Source organism: Cibotium barometz, chromosome 22 (genome assembly GCF_041138505.1).
Source record: "Cibotium barometz isolate CiBa-2024 chromosome 22, ASM4113850v1, whole genome shotgun sequence".
Classification (NCBI taxonomy): Eukaryota; Viridiplantae; Streptophyta; class Polypodiopsida; order Cyatheales; family Cibotiaceae; genus Cibotium; species Cibotium barometz.
In genome coordinates, this window is record NC_141067.1 from 13,171,832 (window position 1) to 13,198,606 (window position 26,775).

General features: G+C 39.4%; 1 protein-coding gene across 1 annotated transcript; it reads right to left on the reverse strand.

The window, feature by feature from the left end:
• Positions 1–16,339: 16,339 nt before the first annotated feature.
• On the reverse strand, positions 16,340–17,155 carry LOC147626308 (cytochrome P450 71AU50-like). Its single transcript, XM_086816783.1, has one exon. It carries the CDS (start codon positions 17,153–17,155, stop codon positions 16,340–16,342), a length of 816 nt encoding a protein of 271 aa, XP_086672909.1.
• Positions 17,156–26,775: the final 9,620 nt, after the last annotated feature.

Genomic DNA, 26,775 nt, shown 5'->3' on the forward strand with positions numbered 1-26,775 from the left:
ATCTTGCATAGATGAGAATACCTAAACAAGTAGCTACACAGTTGGAGATATGCTACTCTCTTCTTAGCATATGGAGACAATGTATTCACTATATAATTTCTTGGGTACAAAGAAGGATATCTAGGGAAAGTGCAAACTAGGGAAAATAGAACACTTTCCTAGATAGACTAACTAGGGAACATAATGCATAGATTTTCCTACATAGGATTTTTTCCCTATGTAGGCAAATTTTCCTTTCTCTGTATAGGGAAATTTTCCTACATAGGAAAATATCTCTATGTAGGAAAATTTTCCTATATAGAGAAATCTATGAACTATATTTCCTAGTTAACCTATCTAGGAAAGTGTTTCATTTTCTCGAGTTTGCACTTTTCCTACATATGTTCATTTGTATCTAGGGAATTATCTGGTGAAGACTTTTTTTTTCCTATATAGAAAATGAACAAAAGCTCCTTGTGCTATGCTATCTTTCACCACCTACTCCCACTACAATGCCGGCCCCCAAAGGTGAGAAACTTCCTGAACAAACATGTTAGACTAAAACCCGTTATGGGATACAAAGCTTTCTTCACCTATTTTGAGATCTTGGATGGATAGTAATTTGACCATATCATTTCAATTTTTTTTGAGATCTTGTATAGCAATTTGATCATACCATTTCACTTGATTACCAAACAAAAAACTTGCTATAAATCTAAGGACCCTCCTTGGAGGTGCTTTGAGTCATTTTGTTGGGTGCCATAGGCCCCATTTCTCTCTCCCACCAAGGATGGTGTAAAGTGTGGCCGAAACACATTGTTGGACTATTCGAAGTCATGGTATAAATGCTTGCTTGATTTGTTTGTCAAAGGAAGAGAGTGGGGTAGGGAGGGTGAGAGTGGTTGATTAGATACTTGAGTAATAGAGCTTGAGAGCTTGAGAGCTTGAGAGAAAGACATATTTATTCTTAACCCTGAGAGAGCAAGAGAAGAGAGGCTGGCCTTTCCAGCTTCATCACTAGCCACCTCGCAACACTAGAACACCACAGGCACCCCCATAACAAAGACCTAGAAGAGCAAGCTACCAGTAAAGCCACCAACCCCTTTATAAGCCAGCCCCACAACACTGTCACACCAACCCCCAAAGTTGGTGCAACCAAAAGCAACCAGCTAGTACAAAAACACCCAATGCTATGCACTACCACAAAACAAGAAGCCACTATCTAGGAGAAGATTGCGTACGGCCACATTTTAGCAAACAATCATCCACGCACTTCTCGACAAGTGGTAAGTTTAGGTAAACTCTTCACCCTCCTTTTATTTCTTATTTGTGATCCCTATCTCACTGAGTAGAGTGATCCCAAGAGTAGAACTAGCATAGGTGGGATTGCTTGGAGATACATCACTAAGATAGTCCAATTGCCAAACCACTTTTGTAAGTCTCACACAAAATCCTACTAAGGCTAAACCCAAACATGCTATCACTTCTTTAATAACCAAACCTTGGAAAGTTTTGGGTGTGTTGTATTCTTCCGCCTTCACTCACATCCTTTTGCCATCTCAGTACTTTGAAACTTTGACCTACATAGTCCTTCCTAGCTTTTGGTCCATTTGGCACCCATCCATACACTCATTCCTTTTGTCGATGATCAAATCCATGGTCTCCGCCACACCTTATCAAGGGACTTCCACATCAGATCCTATTCTTACATGCAACATCTGTGGCCCATGCCAACACATTGCATGTTTGCCTTCAATCTAGTTAACTTGCTTGGTTGGATTTATGCATCCAAATGGCACACTTAGAGGTGATTCAATCCACCACAGATTACATCCCCTCTATGGCACCAAACTTGCCTACATCCATGCCAATCAAGCGAGGTAGAGATGCCCAAAAGGTCAAAGCAACCTCATGTGCCCAAGGTTGACATTGTTTGAAAATACAAATTTCACCTTCATGCCATGTGATAACCCTATAAGCAAGCCAAATAGTCACTATTTATTTAATAAGAGACCTAAGTCACCAAGAAATGCCTAGATCCATTTGATGATGCCTAGCAAACAATCCATAGTTCATAGCTTACCAATATTCCTGCCAACTATTGGGGGGTCCCTAAAATTCCTCCATTCTCACATACAACTCAACCTCATTCCAAGCCGCCTTATTGGCCACCCTTCTTACACCAACCACACCAAGTTCCTATCTTAAATCGTATGCGATAGTCTAATAAAGAAGATTACAAAGTGTCAAAGAAAGTGATGTGTTGGAGTTTTCACATAAGAAGCTTGTACATAAGCCCACCTTTTGCCTAATATCCATCCACACCACTTGCAAAATATACACGGGCTCTACATGTAATAGACACATACGCACTGTTCTTTAATGATCTTGCATTGAGCCTCAATCATGGATAGACGTCTAGGTACATTTCTTGATAGGCAACCATGGTAGGAAAAATAAATATGGCCCATGGTATGACCTATCTCCTCGACCTTCCTATAATTAATAGGAACCTTTTGTAGCCTTGTCTTTGACGTTGAGATGTCAATCTCAACAAGAGTTGATACTCATGACATGCTTGAGTGACCGTTCCACATTTACACCACTAACGTATTTGTAGCTTACATGATGGATCTTCGTCTCATTTGGACTACACCAACCTAGTCCAACCGAGTTATGGCATACTTTTCTTGCCATCTTACCTACTTAGTGAGTTCACATTATGAACCACTTGTACATAGTAATCGAGTACTTATATTGGGTTTTATATTGTCTTTTGTAGCCTTCTTTTAAGAGCCAGAAGAAGAAGAAGAAGATTTTAACCTTCCATCTTTGTTTATATCTTATCCATTGTTGTGAGAGTGTGTGTGTGCTTGCAAGAGATCAAGTATCCTCTCCTCCCCCAATATTTTCATATTCTCAAAGCCTAGTTCAGGCTAAGGAGATGAGCGGCAAGAAAAGGAAGCTATAAAGGCAAAGGAAGCAGGAGTACACGCGTAAGAGCATCATCATCTCTTTCCCTTCTTGTTTAAATATACGACACTCCCTAGGTAGCTCTTGGAGCTACATACATCCGATTTAGGAGCTATCTTTGCAAGTGTAAAGGTACCTATATGGTATGCAATTCTTTGTAATGTAATTTTTAATGATGTTTTGTAGTTAGATTTCCATTTTGAACACGTTTTGACCTACGTTTGGCCATTGCAAGGTGTTTTTGGGCACCTCTGAAAGCTCCAATTTGACATTGTTTCTATTGGAACTCTGCACAGCTCACGTGGAAGAATTAGAAGGTATAAGGCAAGATTGGTCTAAAGGTTATGTTCAGACCTATGACATTGATTATGAGGAGACAATCCCATTTCCAAGATGAAAACTAGGAGACCCGTTATTGCAGTGATTGCATCAAAAGGTTAGGTTTCGTGTCATATGGATGTAAAGAATACGTTCTTGCATGGTCAGTTGTTGAGAAGAAGTATATTTGGAATAGCCACCTAGTTGGGAGGATTTGAGTAACCAAGATTATGTGTGCAGGCTACGTAAAGCCTTTGAAGCAAGTACCAAAAGCATAGCATGATAATATTGTACAGTATCTTATCACTGTTGGCTTTTATATGGCAGATGTTTATCATTCACTCTATGTGAAAAAGAGTGATAAGGGGAGTGTGGTCATCACCATCTATGTGGATGACTTGTTTGTTGGGGGTGATAATGAAGAGGAAGTTGAGAATGTGAAGGGTCTCCTTAAGAAGAAATTTGACATGAAGGATTTGAATGAGCTAAGATACTTTCTTGGCATTGAGGTCATCACGATGCCTGAGGGCATATTGATGTCTCACAGAGCTATTATGCATTGGATATGTTATCCAAGTCCATTTGGTATGGATGACTGTAAGCCCATTTCTATACCGTTGGATCAAAATGGAAAGCAGAGTAGAAACACTGGTGAAATTTTGGAGAATGCCACTATGTACATGAAGATAGTGGACAACTTGATGTACATGATGATCACCAAGCCAGACACAAACTACAACTGGATTGGAGAGCCATTTTATGTAGATTCCTTGGAAGTTGCATTTGGATAGTGTGAGGCACACACTAAATGACATGAGGTCCACAATGGATTATGGTCTCTTCTATAAGGTTGTTATACAATTGCACATGTATGGATACAATAATGCAGATTGGGTTGGTAACATCTTGGACATAAGATCTATTAGCGGTTTTATGTTCTCCTTTGGGAGTGGTGCTATTATATGGAGAATAAATAAGCAGATGATTGTTTCCTTTTACAGAGAAAGAGTAAAGGGGTGGTACGATGGTAGCATGTGAGGTAGCTTGGTTACGTAAGCTCCTTGGAGATTTGGGGTTGCACGTGGATAGACACATTGTTGTGACAACCTTAGTAACATATAGTTGGCCAACAACCCAATGTTTCATATGTGTACCAAACACATAGAGATCTATTATTACTTCATTAGAGAGAAGGCCTTGATAGTAGATGTTGATCTTATGTACGTCAACATCATAGAGGAGTAGGTGGCTGACATTTTCACCAAGGCCTTGGGAGTAGAGAAGCTTTGTTGATTCCGCACAATGCTTAGAGCCTTGGAGATGGAGTTGAGCTTGAAGAGGAGTGTTCACATGTTAATCTCAACAAGAAATGAAACTCATGGCATGCCTAAGTGACCATTCCATTTTTACACCATTGGCACATTTGGTAACAGACACAACCAGTGATTTTATAGTTGGACTTTACCTACTTAGTCCAAGTGAGTTATGGCATACTTATCTTGCCAGCTCACCTACTTAGCATGGTCATATTATAGAACTCTTATACATAGTACTCTAGTAACTATGTTGGGTTTTCGCTTAACTTTTGTAGCCTTCTTTTGAGAGCAAGAATAAGGAGAAGATTTCAGCCTACCAGCTTAACTTCTTTTGAGAGCAAGAATAGGAAGAAGATTTCAGCCTACCATCTTTGTAGGTGTCTTATCCATTGTTGTGAGGTGTGCTTGCAAGAGCCGAAGCTCTTTCTCCTACCCCTGTCTTTTCATTTGAGACCACCCCACCCACTGATTCACACCTCTATCTCATGTGCTTGATAATCTCAAATCAATCAAGCGATAGAGGCTGCCTACTTGCATTGCAGTTGTGGGCACAACAATGTGCAAATACATTGCCATGATTCCAACACTTTAATGATCTTGACTCCCCACCATGAAAAGGGCTATTAACCTAATGTCAAAGAAAGTAGCAAACAGAGTCAAAGAAAGTAGTTGAGTTAGAGAAGTCTTTGGTTGGAGGAGTGTGCACCCATGGGCACACCTCTCCAATATTACCCATATAAGTCATTAGCATGGAGACGTATATGGGTAATAGGCAAACATTTTTCCCATTGCCCATATACGTCTCACTTGCATATTTTACTAACGGGCATCATAATTTTTTGACTTCTTGCATCTCATGGCACACATAAACACATTCACCTATAGCTAATATCGTCAAATCCAATCATTTAGGTACATGTGTAAATGGGGGACCATGGTGGCACAAGTGTGGCCCCTATGGTATGACCCATTGCCTTGAGATTTTTTGAACTTGCAGGTACCTCTAGCTAGCTTCCATGCCTATATCCTCTGGTTTTACTCCCATTTAACACCAGCAAAATGTTGCCTTGGCTAACATATTTGTCAAGCAAAAGACCAATCTCTAGGCATCACCATATGAGATCCAAGCATAGTACCTAGTCACATGCCAAGCCATCCCAAACCTCCATCTACCCACCATGCCAATTATTCCATAGGGTCTTGGTTCTCACTATGTCAATCACACAGTGTGTGGATCACTTTTACCAACTACCTCATGTTAAAGGATCCACAACACTCCCACAATCAATGGAGGCCTAGCATGAACCACTTCTACATCGCATAACACTTTCCAAACTACCTAAATAAGATGTCTAACATTGTTATTCAAAGCTTCCCATCACCTTGCCCTATATTTGGTTGTCCATTAGTTGCAAACTATACCACTTAACCTCGGTCCTCACTAACTCCCTAGCGTATCCTGGACCATTCACTTTCTAGTAGCTTCACCACCATTAACTTGGGTGATGCGAGGATGTGGTACCATTAGGAAGGGGGCTACGTTAACCACTCTATTGGTTAATATGGTTTCACCATCCCATTTACCGTAAGTCACTTTACCATCTTACCTGTTAAAACAGACACTTAACTTTTGTAAGATGGTGCTGGAACATATAAAGCAGCCTTAATGTGAAATAGTGAAAGTACGGACTTAGTATACATAATTGCAAGACTAGTTTAAATAAAGGTCCAACCATTTTTAAGTGTCGTTGACCTAGTGTAAAAAATAGTTTGTGACACACCAAGGTAGGGGTTTCCCTTATGTAAATGTTTTCCTTTCATCTATTTGTTGTGGCTTTACATAGTTATACGGATCACAAACAACCACTTTCTCTTAACCTATGTCCTGGCCCAACTTATGGGATGAGACCATAGGGGTTGAATGAACATGTTTGGATGGACCACATATATGAGTGTTCTTATGCATGGTTTATTTTGATAAATTGTGATTAAGTTATTAATGACCTAAATTAGTGGAAAATATTTTTGACCAAAATCAAGTTCTCTGCAAAATCTGAGATATTAGTTTCTTAAATAGGACTACCAACCAAGTCTACAAACCTGAGAATAATTGTAAGTTCTTGAAAAGATTTAGTTGAACCTAGTGAAGGCTCAACTTATGGGATGAGACCATAGGGGTCGGATGAGAACATGTTTGGATGGCCCACATATATAAAAGAGTCCTTAATCATGGCTTATTTCAATAAATTTTGATTAATTATTAATGATCTAAACTAGGGGAAACTTTTTTCTGATCGAAATCAAGTTTTGTCCAAAATTAGTTTCTAAAATATGTTGCCATATATATATATAGGCAGTGATGTGTGTGAACACACTTAGGACCACCGGGACACTTTTTCCCTCTTTAGGAGGTTTTTTCCCTTGGCTTGTATATACGCCATAACTCTAGGGCTAACTTATCTTTTGTACATTGACACAATCTAATACACTTTGTGTTGTGTGCATTCTTGCTTCTTCTTCTCCAAGCTTTGTGTGCTTTCCTGCATTCTTGCTTCTTCTTCTCCAAGCTTTGTGTGCTTTCCTGCAACCCTAATTCCAATAATTGGTATCAGAGTAGGCATCGGCTTCCAGGGCTACACCACCAGCACCCTCCGACTCACGTTCTCCGATTGAGGTGAGATTTCACAAGCGCTTGCAGGTCCCTATACTCTGCAATTAAGCCCATAGGACTTAGCGTTCTCAGAATTTGCATCTGAGGTCGTTTCGGGCTCCGTTTTTGCATTTCAAGTTCTGCACAGGTGTTTTCATCATTTTCTGCAGAAATCTTGACAGTGCAGTTTTCTGCAAAACAGGCATACGTATTCTATTGTGGACCGTGCTACATAGCACGAGTTGTTCTCTGTTCAGTCTTTGCTTCATTACAGGTAGCTTTTGCATGAGTTTCAGTCAGTGGCCATGGCTGATAACAACAATGATGTATTTCGCATGTTGTCTGCTGAAGACAAACTGGATGGAGACAGTAACTACCCACTTTGGGCATACATGATGCAACATGTTTTGGTTGCAAAAGGAGTGTGAAACATTGTGCAGGGTATGGATGTACGTCCAGGTTCTGTGGATGTAGAATCTGTTGAGGATGTTGCAGGTTCTAGCAGCTCTACTGTTACTGTTGTTTTACCCACTGCTGAACAAGCTCGTTGGGATGGTAAAGATGTGCAGGCTCATGCCTTGATTGCACTTTCTGTCAAACATAACATCACCCCACATATTTATTCAGCTAAAACAGCAAAATAGGCTTGGGATATTCTAGCTGGTTTGTATGCAGGTCGTAACGAGGCAAAAATCGCTTACCTGCGTAAAGAGCTAGAATTGAAGATTATGTAAGAAGATGATGACATGAATGTTTTTCTTGCTGAGATTAAAGATCTCAAAGAACAGTCGATTTCTGCAGGTGAGATTATTCCTGATCATTCTCTTGTGCAGACTGTTCTTGATGCTTTACCTGAGACATATCAGACTTTTGCTTCCACGTGGAGACTTCTTAATGAGGACAGACCTGATGCTGTCAACTATGATACTTTAGTCAACAAGCTCTTGCAAGAAGCGCAGTCCAGGCAAAACAGGGCCAGGCAGCGTGCAGTAGATCAAGCATTTATTGCTGCCCAGCAGAGCAGAGAAGAAGTAGTAAGGCAGCCCCTTCCACTGTTTCTTCTCCTATTAGTAGGTCTGCAACTTCTTCTCCTTCCACAGGTAGCAACAATAAGTCTGAGAAGGCTCTTGATAAAGGCAAGAAAAAGACCAGGTGTAACTATTGTAAGGCAAATGATCATGTCATTAAGAATTGCCCTAAGCTAAAGGGTAAAGAGGCAAAGAAGAAAGAGTCAAATGCAGCCACAAATTGCCAGTATGACCCATCTGTACATGATGCATGTTTGGCAGTTTCTGTTGACTCTCATGTATGGTATTTTGACAGTGGTGCTACAAAGCACATTACCTCGCATCGTGATATGTTCACTTCTCTTGAGGCTGTCCCTAATAGGAATACTGTCACATGTGCCAATAATGCTTCTTACCCAGTGAAGGGCATTGGTAAAATTATGCTTACTGTTGCAAATGGCAGCACTTTCACACTTTCAGATGCTTTGTATGTGCCAGGGATAAAGAAGAATCTATTGTCTATCTCTGCGCTTGCTAGACTTGGACTTGTAGTCAAATTTGTGGATGACACATGTACTGTTCATGATTTGACTTCTGGTGATACGATTATTGTATCTGGCACCTTGTTTCGTGGGCTGTATAGGCTCAATTCTTATGACAAGTGTGTGGAAGATTCATCAAATGCAGTTTCTGATGAAAAGATAGTTTCAGATGCAAAACTATGGCATGCTCGTTTTGGTCATCTGAACTTTGCTAGTTTGCTGCATTTGTAGAAATTTGATATGGTTGCTTCATTGCCCCCTCTTGAGGCACCATTGAAACATGTTTATGAAGGCTGTATTTTGGGCAAAATTTTATGAAGGCTGTATTTTGGGCAAAATGCAACGTTCTGCGTTTCCAAAGGATGGTTGCGGGCCACTCGCAAATTGCAACTTGTACATAGTGATGTATGTGGGCCTATGCAAACTCCGTCATTTGGTAAACACTTGTACTTCGTGACTTTCATTGATGATTACTCAAGGCATGCATGGGTATATCCACTGAAGGCAAAGTCCGAAGTGTTTTTGTGCTTCAAATAGTTTTTTCTTATGGTTGAAAATGTATCCAATTGTACTGTGGGCACCCTCCGTACTGATCGAGGGGGGGAGTACATGTCTAAAGAGTTTGATGCATTTCTGGCTAGTCGTGGGATAAAACACCAATGTACAGTGTCGTATACCCCTCAGCAAAATGGTGTTGCTGAGAGGAAAAACAGGTCACTTATGGAGATGGCACGATGTATGGTCAAGAGCCAAGCTTTGCCACATGCGTTTTGGCTTGAGGCTGTCATGTGTGCTGCATATGTACTCAACAGGTGTCCCACTAAGGCCTTGCAGTCTATCACTCCATACGAAGCTTGGCATAGCAGGAAGCCTTCTATTGGTCACTTGCGTGTCTTTGGTTACTTGGCGTATGCTTTAGTGCCTGTGCAACAACGCATAAAATTGGATGATAAGGCTGTCAAATGCATTTTTGTTGGTTACAGTGCTGAGAGCAAGGGTTACAGATTGTATCATCCGCAGTCAAAGCGTATCTTGATTAGTCGAGATGTTGTTTTTGTGGAAGATGCTGTGCAGCCTTTGTTATCATGTACCAAAGAGACAGGTGTGAGCTCACGGGATGTATTTGATACATTGTTGCCTCTATTTACAGGTGGAAATTCAAATGTAAGTCCTAATGAGGCAAATATTCAGCCTATGCAGATTTCAAACGACATCATAGATCAGCCTATTTCTGATGCAGATTTACAAGATGTAATTTCTAAGGATAGGGCTGGAAATGAGCAGGCTAGAAATATGCCTAAATGGCTGGTGCAAACCTTGCGTGATAGTAAAATTGATGCAACTATATGTAGTTGTACTCGTTCAGGTTTTCAACATGCCTCTTATGCATCAGATTGTTATGCTTTGGCTGTGTCTAGTATGTGTGAAGAGGAAGAACCTCTTTCATTTGATGAGGCACAAAAATCAGAAAATTGGTTGGCTGCAATGCAAAGTGAATATGATGCTATAATGAAGAATGGTACATGGTCTTTGTGTGATTTGCCTATTGGTAAAAAGGCCATTGGATGTAAGTGGGTTTTTAAGTTGAAACGAAATCCAGATGGCAGTGTTGATCGCTATAAGGCTAGACTTGTTGCAAAGGGTTATGCTCAAGAAAAGGACATAGATTTTGATGAGACCTTTGCTCCCACTTGTCATATGACTACCATTCGTAGCATTTGTGCATTGGCAGCTCATAATGGTTGGAATATACATCAGCTGGACATAAAGACTGGATCTTGAATGGAGATTTGCATGAGGAGGTGTATGTATCACAACCTCGTGGTTTTGTTCAAAGAGGGCAGGAAAACAAAGTGTGCAGGTTGAAAAAGGCTTTATATGGTTTAAAGCAAGCTCCACGAGCTTGGTATGAAAAGATACATGCATATTTGATTGCACATGGGTTTCAGAATAGTCCAACAGAAAGCACTTTGTATGTTAAACGTGTGGATGGTGTACATCTAATCATTGCTCTCTATGTCGCTCACAGGACCAAATGAAAGTCATATTGCTGATTTTAAGGCTGATTTGAATGCCTCTTTTGAGATGTCAGATTTGGGACATTTGCATCATTATTTGGGGATACAATTTAAGCAGTGTGATGGAGGTATTGCTTTGTGGTGTCAGACAAAGTATATTGAGACATTGTTGCGGAGATTTGGCCTTGAAGACTGCAAGCCTATTGCTACTCCAATGGAGACAGGTTTGAAGTTGAGTCTTCATGATGCTGGAGATCACTTTGATGTCACACTCTATCAGACAACTATTGGTTGCCTCATTTATGTATGCATTACGAGGCCGGACATTCAGTTTGCAGTCTCACAAGTGAGCAGGTTTATGCATAGCCCAAGGTCTCAGCATTGGAAGGCAGTTAAACGCATCTTTCGCTACTTGAGTGGCACCATACATCTTGGGTTGTTTTATCCCAAGGGGGGATCGTTGCTGCCAGATTTACATGCTTTTTCGGACTCACATTGGGCTGGTTGCTATGACACAAGAGTGTCCACAAGTGGTTTTTGTTTCATGCTCGGTAGCTCATGCATATCTTGGTTGAGTAAGAAGCAACCTACTATGGCCACTTCTAGTTGTGAAGCTGAGTACAGGGCAGCTTTCACAGCACGGTTGAGTATCCATGTTTCCCAGCTTGGTATGAGAGCCTTACCTCTCCTCATGAGCTTCTCCATTGCACCAATATCCACTTCATTAGCTTAATCACATCATTAGTGTGCTTAAACCAAATCTTATCATTTTCCCTCTTCTCTTGTGGTTGATCTTTGAGTGGCCTATTCTCTTCATCCTCTTCATGTTTCCCAACTTGGTATAGGAAGGGATGAAAGAGAACACCTCCAACACTACCCGTTTTCTGGATCACGACATATCATTAAAGTGTAAAACCAATTTCTCAATGAAATAGATTGAATGCTTGCACAAATTGCATTTCCTAGGCCAACTAATTAGTATCCTATATATCCATATCAAACTTTCATGTGCCAGATAAAAAAGTTGAAATCCATTTCATGCTTTCCTATATAAAAATTATACATGTGAATCCATGAAAGATGTTATATAATGCATTAAACATGTTATGCCTATCATGTAGATAAAAAAACAATAAGAGGGTAAAGCTAAAGTTAAATCATAACCTCTAAAGGCATAAATATGACAAAGGTTATGTCAAAAAGAGTTTTTCCAAAAGCTAAAGTTCATGTCAAAATACAAGGATTACATGACACTAAGAAGGAATATCAATATGTCGAATGTCTGCGAGGATTGAGTCAATACGAGAGTGTCACTCTCAATGCTATATAGTGTTAAATAATCTCATTTCTTTGATTCTCGAGCTTCCCTCATCCAAAAAAAACACTCTCATCAGTGAAAGTACTAAGTAACCACCTAGAAGGACATTATAACTTGTATAATTCCTTACAAACAAGGAGTAGCCACATAGAGGATCTTATGGGATACTAGTAACTTACTTATACAAATGGAGTGACCGATCTGAACTTCCATGAATGTAGACACCGCCCACCTTTGTTCTCTCAAAAGGGTATCAATGACCGGATTCACTTATCAAATTTCTTTTTACGTTAAAGAGTATAGGGTATATTGTTTTTCCTTCCTCTGTATCGTTCGAGACATTGTACTTCCTCCATCAAAACAAAGCAGCTTGTAATGTCTTGATCTATCAAGAAATTTACTGGAAAAGCTTTAAAGTACTTGGCTTAACCTTCCTATATACATATTCCTAAACCAAAAATAACGTTTTCACTACTATTGCAACTCTAGCTCTATGACTTGTGGCCCCATGTTTGACTTTACCAAAGAACATGAAAATTTCGCTGGCATGTAAATATCCAAAGATTTGACAACTTTAAAGAGGCTACCTAATCTTAAGCTACCCCTACCAAATACCATATATCATTCAGGCATCATGACACAGCCCATGCCTGCCAATCAAAGGAGTGCAAGTGGCATTGTTCCAACAAGGTGACATATTTGATCTTCATGCATATAGAACTTCCCAATTTGGTGAATTGACTCAAGAAGTGCAATAAGGTCACCTTGCAAGGATGATGGAACACCCTGGCCCCACCATCCAACTCCCTCCAATGAGGACTAGTCTCCTTGTCTAGTCCTTGCATGCAATGTCAAGAATTTGCTTGACATTGCATGCAATGTCAAGAATTTGCTTGAATGTCCCATAAAATGATCCAACCTTCACGTAGGACATCTACTAGAGAAAACATGCCTAGCTAACTAAACCAGAAGCGAAGGCAAGTAATTCATGGACAACTGTGAAACCAAATAGCGCAAACGTTTTCCACTATATTCATCACCTAAGTTTGAGCTGACTCTCCATTTTTTTTAAAAAGTCAAACACGGAACACTGAAGCTTCCAAGCGCATATGGTAGGTATACACCTTTGACATCAGGAAAACAAAAAGGAGGGGCTCCCCACCCCCCCTTTGGTCTGCGTTAAGGAAGACAACAGGGGGCCAGGGAACCCCCCTTTTGTTTCCTCATGAGGCCAATTACAACCTCTTCGAATAATAGAGAAGTAGCCCCACACAGATCTATTTACCCATAGGAGAGCTCTCACTTCTAGTACAACCGGTACAACAGTGCTTAGCCAAGGTATGTGAGTTTTAGCAATGTATGCAACTCCATGCACACTGCATCATTGCCCTTATGAGGAAAAAAAGGGAGCCCCCCCGGTGGTATGCGTTAATGCAAACCATGAGGGAAAATTTGCAATAGAAGGAATGTACGTTGAGAAACGTAGAGGAAGAAATGACACTCACTGTCCCCAGCCATTCTGTTAGAGACGGAGATTTTCAAAGGCTCAGCGAAAATGACAGTAACTCTCATAATGGGTCCCACAATCCTGCTAAGCATTCTTGTGGCTCACTTTGAATGATTGTAAGGCTGAGATTCAAGGTTGACCACTTAACAACAGGACTAGCAAAAAGAACCCATTACACCGGCATATGACCTCTTCATCCAATCTTCAAGCGCAGGGATTCTTCAAAGGAGCTATACAAGTCTGGTACCAAACCCAAAGCTGCCCTCCCTTCACAAACAGCTGCCCACAAAGCCCAAGGCTAATAGCACAGAATCGGCCAAAGCTGCAACCAAACAAGTTTGGAGACCAACCACATTAGTAGAAAATGAAGGCCAAGGTGATGGAAGAGGAATCCAAGAAAATGAGGTGTTCGAATTTCAATCCTTAATTCAGCCTTGTCATCCTCATCGTCGTGACCTTTTTCACATCGCTTACTTGGTGGCAATGACATTGTGCCTGGAAATAATACTATATGAAGTCACAAGTCTGCCAAAGGCGCTCGAGGAATAAGAGTCAAAAGTGGGGTATTGCAGGCCAAAATGTGTTTGCATATAAAACCCTACCTATAGTACATGTATATATATATTTCTAGCTAGTTATTTATTCTCTCATCATCATTACACCATGGCTAATCTGGCTAATGAGAGTCACTTGTACTAGAAGAGGTAAGGAAAGGGACAATTGTGTCACCTATATCGAAGGTGTAGGGAAATGGTCAATACGTGAATACATCTAAGTGCTAGTTGGTGTAGTAAAGGAGAGTCCATAGGAAGAGCCTCACAAAAAATTCCCAAAACCATGTTTTTATCTCACACACATGTTCCATGCATCATTATCATATAGGAGTGCAACATTACATAGCACTATGCATTAAGCACAACTGTTTTACCCCATGCACATACATAATGCAATTATGCTTTGAAAAACTAATAATCTTATACTCTCTACTATCCTGTTGATAAGCCTTTTGCCCATCAAAAGCACATAAGCATATTGTTCATGCATCCCTCCTCAATCATATAGTGGTTCGCATCATGAGTCATGCATTAGGCATGACTGCATACATTGAGACCCGAGCACTAAGAAGGTGAACATAAACAAAAGATAGGAGAACTCTTAAAAAAAGCACTAAAAAGAAGTGAAACGTGTAAATCACTTATAAAGTAAAAAAACAAACGTGTCATTCTGAAAATGCATCATTCGACTGACACGCCTACTACAGAGACATAAAACCCTGATTTTTGACATAGTTCATTTTTATCTAGAGTTCTCAAGTCTACATCAGCCTTCCAAGCCATGTGTCAATCCTTCCAAAGCTCCAGAAGGCCAAAGAAGATTTAGGTTCAATCCAAACCTTGGGCTTGGTGGTCGATACTTACACATGCATCATAGAATATGATCTTCACCCTACCTACCGTCCACAAGGCATTGTTCTCCTGCATCTCCGAATAAAGGCACTGAAGAGGTAGCTTGGATCGATGTTTTTCATCACTGAAGAGGTAGCTTATCCCGACCAAACGGATGAGTAGGTCAATGATGCAAACCAATCCTATTCACATTATATCACAAGGTTGGATGCCCATTTGCAAGAAAGGCCACAATAAGCAGTCCGAGTGCCCACCCCTCTATAGAGCCAAGCTCCAGAAGCCATTAACGAATCCTCTACACAATAATCTGATAGAAGATTTTGGATTTCCATCATAACACAAAGGTCAAAGAAACCTAAATAAGGTTGCAAAAGCTAGGACAAGAACCATTGCAGGTTGAGCTGTTGTCAGTAAGGTTAAGCAACTCATGTCCCCCCCTAAGAATTTTGCACCAACAAGGCAATCGGGTGAAAATAGAGCACTAGGCTCAAAGGTACCCAAGTATTCAAGGAATCAATGCAAAACTAACATGCTTACTTATCTTGGTGTCAAAATAGCTAGGCCAAGAAAACCTTGTTCTAAACAACGTCGACAACAATGATTGGAATGACATATGATTAGACTAGTATGATGAGAGGCCAAGATGAAACAAATTCATGACAATCAATGAAATCGACCTCCTTGACGATTGAAATATCACTATGAACTCTTGGGAATGTGACACTCAAGAAGGCCATTGTAAACCTCAGTTGGATATTAACATATCTAGTATATCGTACTATCGTGGTAAAGCCATCTTCCATTCTCTGTGCTTTAACACAATCATTACATTAACATGGTAGAAATTATATTAATGGAAGACATGTTTAAAATACAATATTTGTATTGTGTCTAACTTATTGTTATGCTTACTAGATATAGACCAAAAAGAATGTCCAATATAGACCAAAAAGAATGTCCAATATGCATCACAGAGATCAATTTCAACGTAAAGAATAAATGACAATAGGCTACCATTGCATGCCAATAGTTTGTTTTGATATGGCATAACTATTTTGTTAGTTGTTAAAACAAATATTTCACAATGACAACACAACAAAACAATAAAATATAATGAATGCAATATTTTTTCAAACAAATATTTCAATACAACAAAACAATAAAATGTAATGAATGCAATATTTTTTCAAACAAATATTTCAATACAACAAAAGCAATAAAATGTAATGAAATGCAATAATTTGATCCCTTTTACCGTAATGACAGTTTTGGCGTCTGCCTTGTCGAGGTTATTGAGAACCATATCTAGCATGACTGTCCGTGCACCCTCCCAGGCCTATCCTCGCAGTCACGAAGCAGGCCCTCGAGGAGGACGTCCAGGTCCTTATGCACCGCGTCCAATGATCGTTTGAGCCGGCGATCTAGGAAACCCAGGTAAGGTATGAAGTCACCTATCATGGGGACTTGGAAGAGCTGCGTCACTTTGTGCACCGTCTCTTTCATGTTGACGCCCAGGGCTATGTCTCTGACTTCGGAGAGCGTTTTTCCCAGCAGCATGCGGGACGCGACAGTCTCTGTGAGCGTGGCTATGGTATGGGTGAAGTCAATGGCGGCACCAGGGTTTCTTGCTTGATTGTGTTTAAGCTTTTGGATTAGCAGACTAATCTCTTGCTGCTGGAGGGGCTGAAATTCCTTGACCCTTCTGTTGGTGAAGAGCTGGAGACTGCAGAGCTTTCTGACGTGTCTCCACTGGGGGCCATATGGGGCCATGCCAATCCTCCCATTCCGACCAAACTCCAGGCGGCAGTTGGCTTCAGAAGGTGGGCGGCTTGCGCAGATCTTGTCATTGGCGCCTAGAAACTCTTTGGCCAGAGACGCATTTGAAACTACCACGGCATGCATGGATCCCAGGCGAAGGTAGAAGATGGGGCCATACCTCTCGCTTAGCTTTGCAAGAGTTCTGTGTGGGAGGTGCCCAAACAAATGCAGCAGATTCCCCACCACCGGCAAAGCCAAGGGCCCTGGCGGTAGCCTCCAGCTTCTCGCACAGAGGTAAGCTAACCACAACCCTACCAACGCTACCACAATCACCCCCCCACCGGGTTGCAGAAGCAGCTCCATTTCTTGCCTAGAATCACTCACACACATACAAACACCTCTCTACCGCCTTATATCAAAGATCAGCGAGTAAATTGAGCATTTTTCAAAGGGTAATGTTTTACATGTGCAACACGGACTTTTAGATAAGCGCCCAACTCTGAAGGGTTGAAATTTGCATCCTTGCCTTGGACTTCAAAATTATAGGCCACTATCACTCACCCAGGGACTAATGGATAGTCCCACTTTGAAAAGAACGCCCACAAGGTTGAAATTTGCAACCTATGGATAGTCCCACTTTGAAAAGAATACCCACAAGGTTGAAATTTGCAACCTGCTAAGGACTTCCAAATTATAGGCCCCTATCACTCATTGACCTCAAAGCACATTATATCAAGGATAGTGAGAGTAGGTTAGAAAGATGTCAAAAAGAGGACATGACATTCAACGTATTCTCAAATGCCCATCCTTTCCTACATGTAGAGATTGCCATGCCTCTTATTGGACTCCTCCCACTTTGAAAATGGTGCTCAGTATGGTTGAAATTCACAAATCTACCTTGGACTTTAGTTATGGAGGCCTCATCACTCATAGACTTTAGGTATGGAGGCCTCATCACAAATCTACCTTGGACTTTAGGTATGGAGGCCTCATCACAAATCTACCTTGGACTTTAGGTATGGAGGCCTCATCACTCATAGACATTCAAAGACTTTCCTCCTTCCCACAATGACTTATATTAAAGATCAATGCGTTTTACAGGGTACTTTCCATGGTAGGACACAATATGGAAAGTTTTGGATGCCCATTGTTTACATGAGGTAGGGGTGACATTAGGGTAATAGGGCCCGAGTTGGGACGTACAACAAGGGTCCTTACTTTGGGATCAGGTCGTGCAAATGGGACACCGTTGATATAACTTGAGTGGAGATAAGACAGTAATGAGATACACACATGTGTTGATACGAATCTAGAACACTTAACCTCAACTCGAGGTCATACGATTCCACCATGGCAAGGTAAGATCTTGACTTCGTTCCTGTGTGGTGTTACGTTTTATTCCATTGAGTCTGACCTTGTTAGGATCCCCCCATTGTTAACTATCTTACGTGGTGCCAACAGATATACCTCGAGTCAAGATACAAAATAATATGCACATGTACATCATATATTAAATCCAAATCATTGAATACCTCTAGTGAAGGTGCAAGTTGATCCTATCTGTTTATCCAAACCACAAGTCGAGGTCCACATACAAGATAGGCACAACATACTTGTTCATTGAAACTTGTCTGTTATACCTTGTTGAATACCTTGTGCCAAGGTCTACCTTTATTGTAAGAGTTAACTCTTTGCTGCCTCAAGTCAAGGTCTGAAAACATGACTTGCATACTCACTACAACACCTTGACTTGAGGCAGCAAAGAGTTAACTCTTTGCTGCCTCAAGTCAAGGTCTGAAAACATGACTTGCATACTCACTACAACACCTTGGGAGCATAGCAATGTTTTCTAGTAGTGTTTATTTTGTCGGGATGTCAGGGATTCCACTCGCTACCCCGTGGACGAATAGCACTGCCCAACATCAAAATTTCACTGCTAAGGAGTGCCTATCGCAAAACGAATTTACGTTGTTCATCAACAACGCTCATAGTAGTGCTTCTTCGCTGCTGATGAGCAATGCCTATAGCGGTAAAATTTCACTACTATACTATGATTTCATTGTTGTGCAGTGAAAATAGCGGAACATATATGTCATATACCCACATAAAATGATTTATAGTTTTAAAAAAACATCCATTAGAACCCTTGGAGCTACTTTTTGAGAAAAAAAAAGATAGCTAAAAACTTTTGAGAAGCGAAACAATGTTAAGATCATGAATCTATCCCATCTTGTAATAAATCTATATATGTTACTCATCAATGTCTACATCTAATGGAAGCTCAATGGAAAGATGGGATTCTGTATCAATGTCAATATCACTATCATGATCTAATGGACCATTGTCATGAATCATCATTTTCTTCAGATTGATGTTCCTCATGCTCTTGATCGGCCCTCTCCAAATGTTTTCTTCATCGTCTTCTTCCAATGAGCTGATTTAAGGTAGTACTTGCACCTCATCGAGAGATTCGACCTTTGAGTGTGTATTTCCCAGCATAAAATTGCGAAGCCTCGAAGCAAGTCTTCTTTGTGAATATGTGGGAGAGGTAGGAGCTTGCTCCTGGACAGGTGGTCTGTCCATGCATTGAGGTTTAGGTTCTCCTGTCCGGAGGTTAGAAGTTTCTTGTCTCGTACTAGGGTGGTCTTTGCTTTCGTTGGTGCAATCAAAGATGAGCATCATTTTGACTCCACGCGGTATTGAATGATGGGTGCAACCTTATAAATAAGGGAGCTTTAGGGGAGTTCACATCTCAAAAAGAGGGTTGTTTCGTAGCAATTTACTCGAGCGTAGGTGCATGGAAATGTGGAATTGTTGTGACGAATCCCCCTATGAAAAGTCCTTTTTTTGTGGGAATGGTATGGCCGTACGCTTTGATAACGGTACGAGCGTATGCTTTCTAAAGTTGAAAGGAACGGGCGTATGCTTATTAGAGGGTAGATGGCATGTATGTTTGCTTTCTGAAGGACACGAAAGTTGCTTCACAAAGGAATGGGCATGCAGTTCGAGATGGAGAAGGTACGGACATGGCAAATGAATGGTACAAGAGTGGTAAGACTACCACGAGCGTATGCTTCAGGTAGAACAACTATGCAGGCATTTGCTTTGGATAGGACAATTGGTACGGGCATGGCACAAGTGAAAAAGTCATACGCTTTCTGACACCGGTGCAAAAGAGAATGGCATGGCGTGGCAAAACTTACACGATTCGGCAAACAGAATGAATGCTTTGGAACAAGCCTATCCTTTGGGAAAGAACGGCCGTGGCAAATGTGGAACGGCTCTAGCACTGTCAAAATCAGAGATTTCTCCAGATTTTTGAGCAGATGGAATGGAGTTTAAGGCTATAGGTCTGATGCGACCTACTATATTCCTTGACAATTAAGTTGTACCAACTTTGTTGAATGAAATCGAATGCTCTTTATGCCCACTTAATGCAATTATTCCATTTTTAATGTAAAATTCCACATTTAAGGATGAAGATATTTCCAAATTTGGTGAATGAGAATAGAACGGGCGTGGCAGAAGTGCCACGGCTATGGCCTGTAAAGAGAACCGCTATTCGCTTCTCAGAAATGCTTGCAGAATGTGATTTTCACTTGGTTTTTCCCTGAGATTCCTACTAATTCAGGTATCTTTCCACCAATTTTTTGTGTTTTTGATTCAATAGAGACCAAGAGGTGGTTTCAAGCTATCTATTTATTCCTATAATGCTTAATGAAACTTAAATAAGATTAGTTTGTTGATTAAGCTAAGGTGTAATTTTGATGAAAAAAGAACAAAAATCAAAGAGTTGCATGAATATCAAGGGCAATGTTTGAGCACTTACTTACTTCTCCCATGCTTGGTGAAGATCTCAATGCTCCAATGCTTGATCGACCTCCATTGCTCCATGGAATCAACATCAACAAACAAAACAAGCTCAAAATTAAGCAACCAACTCGTGGACTTCACTCCAACCAGACCAAATAATGACTCTAGCAAATGAACAAAGTGGAAGACCCTAAGTTAAATGCATTTACCAGAAACGGTGCCAAAGATGTTAAACCTAACATACTACCTTGCACACAAGAGAGAGAAAAAAGAGAAGAGACACAGCATGCAAGGGTCGAGGCCAGAGAGTTGCAGTTCACCAACCCTAATGAGGGTTAACTCCTCGTTGTAAAGCTGCTAGGGACTCAGTCCACCTCTACTTGTATCACCCAAGTAGGGACTCAGTCCACCTCTACTTGTATCACCCAAGTAGGGATTCAATGGCTAGGTAAAGAGCAAGAAGGAGGGAGCTATGGAAATATCAACCTTCACCTCATGCCACATGCATACAAGAGGGACTTGGTAGAGAGCAAAGAGAGGGGAGAGAAGGTGAGAAGCTAGAGCATCACCATCCCTACAAGCACATACCAACAATCAAGCATGTAAGCACAACAAGCAAGCATACAACCACAAGCTCATGAGAGTGAGAGAGAGAGAGAGAAAGAGAGAGAGGGAAGACTCCAATGAGACTAATGAGATTTTTCCCTTTTCATATTTCAGTAATTTCTTATATACAAGAGCTCATAGTTACAATGGCTGGCCGCCCATTTACAATTGGCGGCCCAAAACTAGTCTTTCTAGCTCTATGTATAACTATTCCTTTTATGACCCAGATATACAAAAGCCATAAGCTTGGTCATTCCATGTATCTTTTACATTAATCGCTTTGCATGGTTACAAAATATGAATACAGTAAGCATAGCCACACTTGAAAAGTAATGTTAGACTAGAGTGGTTAACATACTTATGACGGGCATTACACAAGCCGTAAGCTCGATCATCCCATGTCTCTTTTATATTAATCACTTTGTGCGGTTACAAAGGATGAATACAATAAGTGTAGCCACGCTTGAAAAGCAATGTTAACCAGAGTGGTTAACATGCTTTAAAGACCAACATGCCATATTGCTTGGTAATTATTACCTTGTACGAAGGTGGTTTGATGGATTGGAGATTGCTAGTGATGTACGCCATAAAAAGGACAAATGTATCTTTAAAGTTCAATGGAGCTGAGTATATTTGGAGAGAAGGAGATATTTATGGGTCGTGGGTCTCCTCCAAACAAGCAAAGGGAAAGTATAGCAAGAAAAAGATTCTCAAGGATAAAGTAAGTTTTCTTTCAGTTTTAAGAATTATATTGTAAACTAATGTTTGAATGCGAAATCGCAATAGAAGATAGTCACTAAACACTATTATGTTTTAACAGGAGCTGATGTTAAATTCTCAAAAAGTGAGTCAATCACTTGGAGTGGACTCTATCTTTGAAGAAGAAAACATAGGTGCTAGCTTGTCATATCACACGAGTATGGAGTTTTATTGATTGTTGAATCATTTAAATGGTATGATGCTTTATCTTCTCATATTTTTCAATGGTATGATAGGTTATCTTCTCATATGTTTATCTAAGAATTATATTTTTGAATATATGTAAGATAAGTTATATTTTTTTTAATGAATGTCAGCTTATAGCTTAATAAACTTTTAGGCTCAAAAATATACTTCTTGTATTGACAAGTCTCAAACAATGAAATTCTTGTGAAGGAATGATTTTATCAACTTTATATTAATTTCATTTTTAATTATTGCTTGATTTTTTTAATTTTAATTCAAGCAGAATAATAGATAAAGATACGATCATTTAAATTTATCTGATCATGTTTGTTAATGGTATGACTAGCTATCTTCTCATATTTTAATCTAAGTATTATATTTTCAAATGTATCTAAGACAAATTATTTGATGAATGTGAGATTTTAGATAAATTTTTAGGTTTAAGATTACACGCCTTGTATTGACAAGTCTCAAAACGATGAAATCCTTGAGAAGATATGGTTTTATCAATTTTATATCGGTTCTTATTATTATTCTTTCTTGATTATATTATTTTTTATTCTAGTAGAATAATACATACAATTATTATATGCATTTTATACTTTGTTCTATTAGAGTGTGGGTATTTCCTTTTTTTATTTCATGCTTTGATGTAGTCCTTTGAAGAACCCTCTCTTTTTGAAGGAGAATAATATGACAAAACTTGTGCACCATTTAAGGTGATTCAAGACTTTAAATCTTCTTACTTTCTTATTTAGAAATGAATTATTGTTTAGTTTTGAATATATATTATTTTTAATAGATGGATAGATTCATGTTAGAGACAAAGAGCTTTGAAGGATTGCAACATTATATCTCCAATGAGGTGGGTAACATTTAGCCCTCATCGTGATGGTTTTTATATGGAGATACTATTGTTATTTCCTATGTTGCCTTACATAAATTGTTAATGGTAGGACTCTTATAATGACGACACAATGGATGAAAACAATTACACATCATTTGTTGAGTTTCTAAAACATGGCACATCTAAAAGAGTGAGAGCAATCAAGGATATTTGTGAGGTAGAAGAAAGAATGCATGTCATGTAAAATCAAGAAAAGGTTTGAATATTTCTCTATTTGAAATCTTAACGACACCTCAAGTTTTCTCATAAGATTTTGGTATATTTATATCAATGCTTGAATTGGATGATAACACCAATGAAATTTCAAGAAAAATTCAAAGAAAACCAAACGATAAGAATTGTCAAAAAGAAAAATTTCAAAAAAGTCTATGTTTACTCTTGAATAAATAGCTTAGTATCCTTACATACTATCACTTACTTCTTTCTTAAGACATTGTTAATGCTTATTTTCTTGATTTTATAGATCAGTGAAAAGATGAGGATCCATATGCAACAAAAAAGTGTGCAAAGAGATGAAGATGCCAAAAGAAAACATTTTGAGGTATTCTTATAACTAAATCATGTTTTCTATCAATAACCAAGCTACTTTATCTTTATTTTAGTTTCAAGGTAATTTTGGTCTTTATTTTCAATAAGGATTTAGAAGATATCGAGAGATCAAACATAGGGATCACTATCGCTCCAAGTGAGATATTTAGAGTGAGTGATATAGTATTAACGTAATGCATACTTAATCAAGTTACGAGTTTTCCTTTGCATAACTTATATACTTTGAGACTCAATATTTGGTATTATAGACCTACATGCATAATTAATCAAGTTACGAGTTTTCCTTTGCATAACTTATATACTTTGAGACTTAATATTTGGTATTATAGACCTACATGCATGATATCTCAGAGGAGAACATGGAGACAATTCTTTTGAAGTACTGTACTTCTCTCAAGTGTACATATTTGGGTCTTCAGAAGATAAATAGTAGTTTTAGAAACTACTGCAAATACACTAAAAAGCTAGGGAGTGAAGTTATGATTATTGGGATTGTGAATTCGCTTTTAGAAAATAGAAAAAATAGATTCAATTCACAATGTAATTGACTTAATTTGAAAGATGTCAAGATTTTGTCATGATATGTTAGTCAACTTAATTAACTACAATATCAAAACATTATAGCTTTTTTAGCTATCTTCAACTCTCATTTAGTATAGCCACCCCTTGCAGCCACCCCTCTCCACACCCCCTCATTTGCCACTTTTCAGATAAGGCAATTTTCCTTAACTCTTTTTCCCTCTTGCTAGGAGGCAGTCTCCTTAACTTTTTTTCCCTCTTGCTAGGAGGCAGTCTCCTTAACTCTTCTCCCCTCCCCCACCCCCCGTGTGAAGAGACTTACAGCAGCCTTCTCCCCTTTAGAAAAACGTTTTTGTGTTAAGGACATCTCACAATCCCCCCTCTCCTCCCCCCATTTTGCGTGGACTTTAGTAAGAGGTTTTTGCCTTAGAGAGGGTTCATGCACTGTGGTCTTTTGCTCATATGGTCAGCAAACGATCTCAGAATTAAGATCTGATTGGAGCGTTTTGACCGCAACAACGAGCCCTACAAGACGATGTACAAGATGGCCTCTTCCCGAAAATGTCAGAATATTATCTCCTCGGGAGGAGTGCGCAACAACGAGATTAGAGAAGATGCTCCCGATGCAGCTCCAACCCTCCCTTTACAAGTTCCTTAAGGAAATGTGGCCTGGTTAGCTTGGTTATCTTTTAAAGAAGAGTTTTTTTTATATATTAGTGTTAATAAATGTGTATCTTTTCCTTTTAAAATAATGACATAAAATTGTATAAAGTTACGAATTGAGTGATGTTGTATTCAATGAATTGCATTGAAATTGTTATCTTTAAAGAGTACAAGTTTTTCCTGGCTTCGACGCTAACTCCGTTCCATGCTTGTGTAGCCGGGTGGCATCATTAGCAAAGCTCGGGAATGGCCCAAGGTATCCCTCATACCATTGGGAGAATAAGGTTCGTCGATTGAGGCGAGGGATTATGATGCTATCTAGTTTTGAGGGCCCAAGCTAGTGCGGTGAATACGCCCACCCTAGTGTGCAGACATCCCTCTGAGGGGCGGGAGGATCGAGCGATGGAGCCGTAGGGTTGACGATGAGGTGTATGGTCCCGTAGGGTTTTGCCCAACATGTAGAGGTTGGAAGGCCAAATTCTAGATCATCCTCGGCACTATAAAGGAAAAGAATAAGAGGGCCGGTTTGGCTTGTATGGAATTGATTCATGTATAAACTTTTTTTATATATCTTGTCTTTGGCATTATTGTATTGTGGAAAAAGACTATTTTAACAAACCTTGTGAGAAAAGGGCCTTAATTAAGGAACATGTTTATTTATGTCAAACAGTGTGGTAGGATTAATTAGAAAACAAATTGACGCATGAGTAGGGTGGAAAGTGGGAGGATGGAATGCCCCGACGGCACCATCCTACGGACGGGTGGACCCGATTAGTCGGGTAGCTTTCCAACAGATTAAGTGAAAGCCCTACGCTAGATAAATAGGTTCTTGGGTAACTCTATTCTTGAAGACTACGCCAGCGGGGCTGTGCCTTGCATGGATGAGGAAAAAAGCGTTGCCTCTAGAAATCAAGTCTAGTAGTTGCCCAATTTATGATACCCTATGGGTGATTTGATTTTTAGAAGATCACACTCCTCCTACGGGATAGGACTAGGTCTTACCTATGAATCGTATCCTTGAATATCTACATGGTCAACGTGTCGATAAATAGGAGATTTTCTCTAAGTTAAGACTTAGTGGACTATCTTAAGTGTTTCCCCTATTTTAGAAGGGGGGAACCTTACAATCTAAAAGAGTGAGAGTGGTCAAGGATACTTGTGAAGTAGAAGAAAGAATGCATGTCATGTAAAATCAAGAAAAGGTTTGAATATTTCTCTATTTGAAATCTTAATGACACCTCAAGTTTTCTCATAAGCTTTTGGTATATTTATAGAAATCAATGCTTGAATTGGATGATAACACCAATGAAATTTCAAGAAAAATTCAAAGAAAACCAAATGATAAGGATTGTCAAATAGAAAAATTTCAAAAAAGTCTATGTTTACTCTTGAATAAATAGCTTAGTATCCTTACATACTATCACTTACTTTTTTCTTATGACATTGTTAATGCTTATTTTCTTGATTTTATAGATCAGTGAAAAGATGACGATCCATATGCAACAAAAAAGTGTGCAAAGAGATGAAGATGCGAAAAGAAAACATTTTGAGGTATTCTTATAACTAAATCATGTTTTCTATCATTAACCAAGCTACTGTATCTCTATTTTAGTTTCAAGGTAATTTTGGTCTTTTTTTTCAATAAGGATTTGGAAGATATCGAGAGATCAAACATAGGGATCACTATCGCTCCAAGTGAGATATTTAGAGTGAGTGATATACTATTAATGTAACTCAAGTTACGAGTTTTCCTTTGCATAAATTATATACTTTGAGACTTAATATTTGGTATTATAGACCTAGGTGCATGATATCTCAGAGGAGAACATGGAGACAATTCTTTTGAAGTACTATACTTCTCTCAAGAGTACATATTTGGGTCTTCAGAAGATAAATAGTAGTTTTAGAAACTACTGCAAATACACTAAAAAGCTAGGGAGTGAAGTTATGATTATTGGGATTGTGAATTCGCTTATAGAAA

Bases quoted from the DNA above. Each gene is read 5' to 3' on its own strand.
- LOC147626308 (XM_086816783.1), bottom strand. From the start codon at position 17,155: ATGGAGCTGCTTCTGCAACCCGGTGGGGGGGTGATTGTGGTAGCGTTG.